This window comes from Cyprinodon variegatus, unplaced genomic scaffold (assembly GCF_000732505.1).
Source record: "Cyprinodon variegatus isolate N-32 unplaced genomic scaffold, C_variegatus-1.0 Scaffold107, whole genome shotgun sequence".
Taxonomy (NCBI): domain Eukaryota; kingdom Metazoa; phylum Chordata; class Actinopteri; order Cyprinodontiformes; family Cyprinodontidae; genus Cyprinodon; species Cyprinodon variegatus.
In genome coordinates, this window is record NW_015150560.1 from 1,211,912 (window position 1) to 1,213,131 (window position 1,220).

A 1,220-nucleotide genomic window follows, 5' to 3' on the forward strand; every position below is an offset into this window, starting at 1 on the left:
TTGTTCAGCATGGGGGTGAGTAGAAAATGAAGGCTTATCATGTTTTGGGTGTACTATTCCTTTAAGCCACCTGTCTTCTTTGTAGGAAACTTGCTTCAGATTATTGGAAGTTATTAATTTTGACCATAATATGCTAACATAGGAATCTCTAAACAGCCAACATCTGCTTTAGCAATCATAACTAGTAGCTGTGCCTTCTTGTAGAGACTCCAAATTATATATTTCAGCCTGTAAAATAAATACTTTTTTTGTAAAATTACAATTACACAAATTGTATTTGATTAAAATAAATTTTTTTATTAAATACATTTAGATTTGTTTAAAATAAAAATTGTTTTTTTTTTACGAATCAATATTTTAGTTGTTTAATTGGTGCATTTTACAGTTTATTGGTAGATTTAAAGCTGTAGTGAAGGATGTGGTTTTTCCTGGTGGATCATCTCAATAAGTGGTCCTCCTAACTGTCAATCATTCTGGTGATATGTTTACGTTCAGGCCGTCCTACGTGCTCTTTTCACTTACCGGTGGTGAGACATAGAGGAAAAATTGCGAATCTTCTTTTGGAAACTAAGCGTGTATGAGCGACGCAAACAGAAACTTTTAATCGCACACATTTAATAGGCGTTCCCTCTCGGGAGTGGGTACAGGTGTTAAATCATGTAATAGATCAATAAATAAACATCTCTTTATATGATGGTGCATTTTAACATTTCATATTAGATTCTGTACGCTACATTTATCTCCAGGAACAATGTCACAATAATTATAATTTGGGAACCCCAGGTCTAAATCTCACGTCATAAATAATTTAAAAATGATGCTGTGAGGTTCTGAGGATCCATTTGTTCAGCAGCACCTGTCGTCTAACCTGAGCAGCATCGATGTAGCTGATGAGCTCCAACGGTTCCTGGAGGGTTCTGCTCATCTCAAACTGCAGGTTCTGGATGGATCCAACATATTTCACACGGAACTCGGCGCATGTTTCAGACGTGTTGTTTCCTACAGGGAATCACACCTTCGGTCAGACTGCGCCCAGGTTCGGTGCGTTTTGACCCCCCACCCCCTCTGACCTGAACTCTTGTTGGAGTCGGTATCGAGGCTGGCGACGGTGCTGGATCTGGACAGGCCTCCCAAACTGGAGTCAACAGACTGTGAAGGAGGAGAAGCTGGATTAGAACAGTGTGTGGGGGGTGGGGGGGGTGTTATAGATATGCCCTGCC

The 1,220-nt window shown here is 39.9% G+C and overlaps 1 protein-coding gene across 1 annotated transcript in view; it reads right to left on the reverse strand.

Annotated features, from left to right (window-relative positions):
- itgb1bp1 (integrin subunit beta 1 binding protein 1) overlaps positions 1–1,163 on the reverse strand; it is a 4,545-nt gene extending 3,382 nt beyond the window's left edge. The window contains exons 1-2 of the mRNA XM_015374641.1: positions 1,071–1,163; positions 869–999 (exon numbers count right to left, since the gene is read on the reverse strand). Of these exons, the coding sequence (XP_015230127.1) occupies positions 869–925 (57 nt within the window). The 5' untranslated portion in view covers positions 926–999; positions 1,071–1,163. The remainder of the gene's footprint in view (positions 1–868; positions 1,000–1,070) is intronic.
- Between the last annotated feature and the right edge of the window lie 57 nt (positions 1,164–1,220).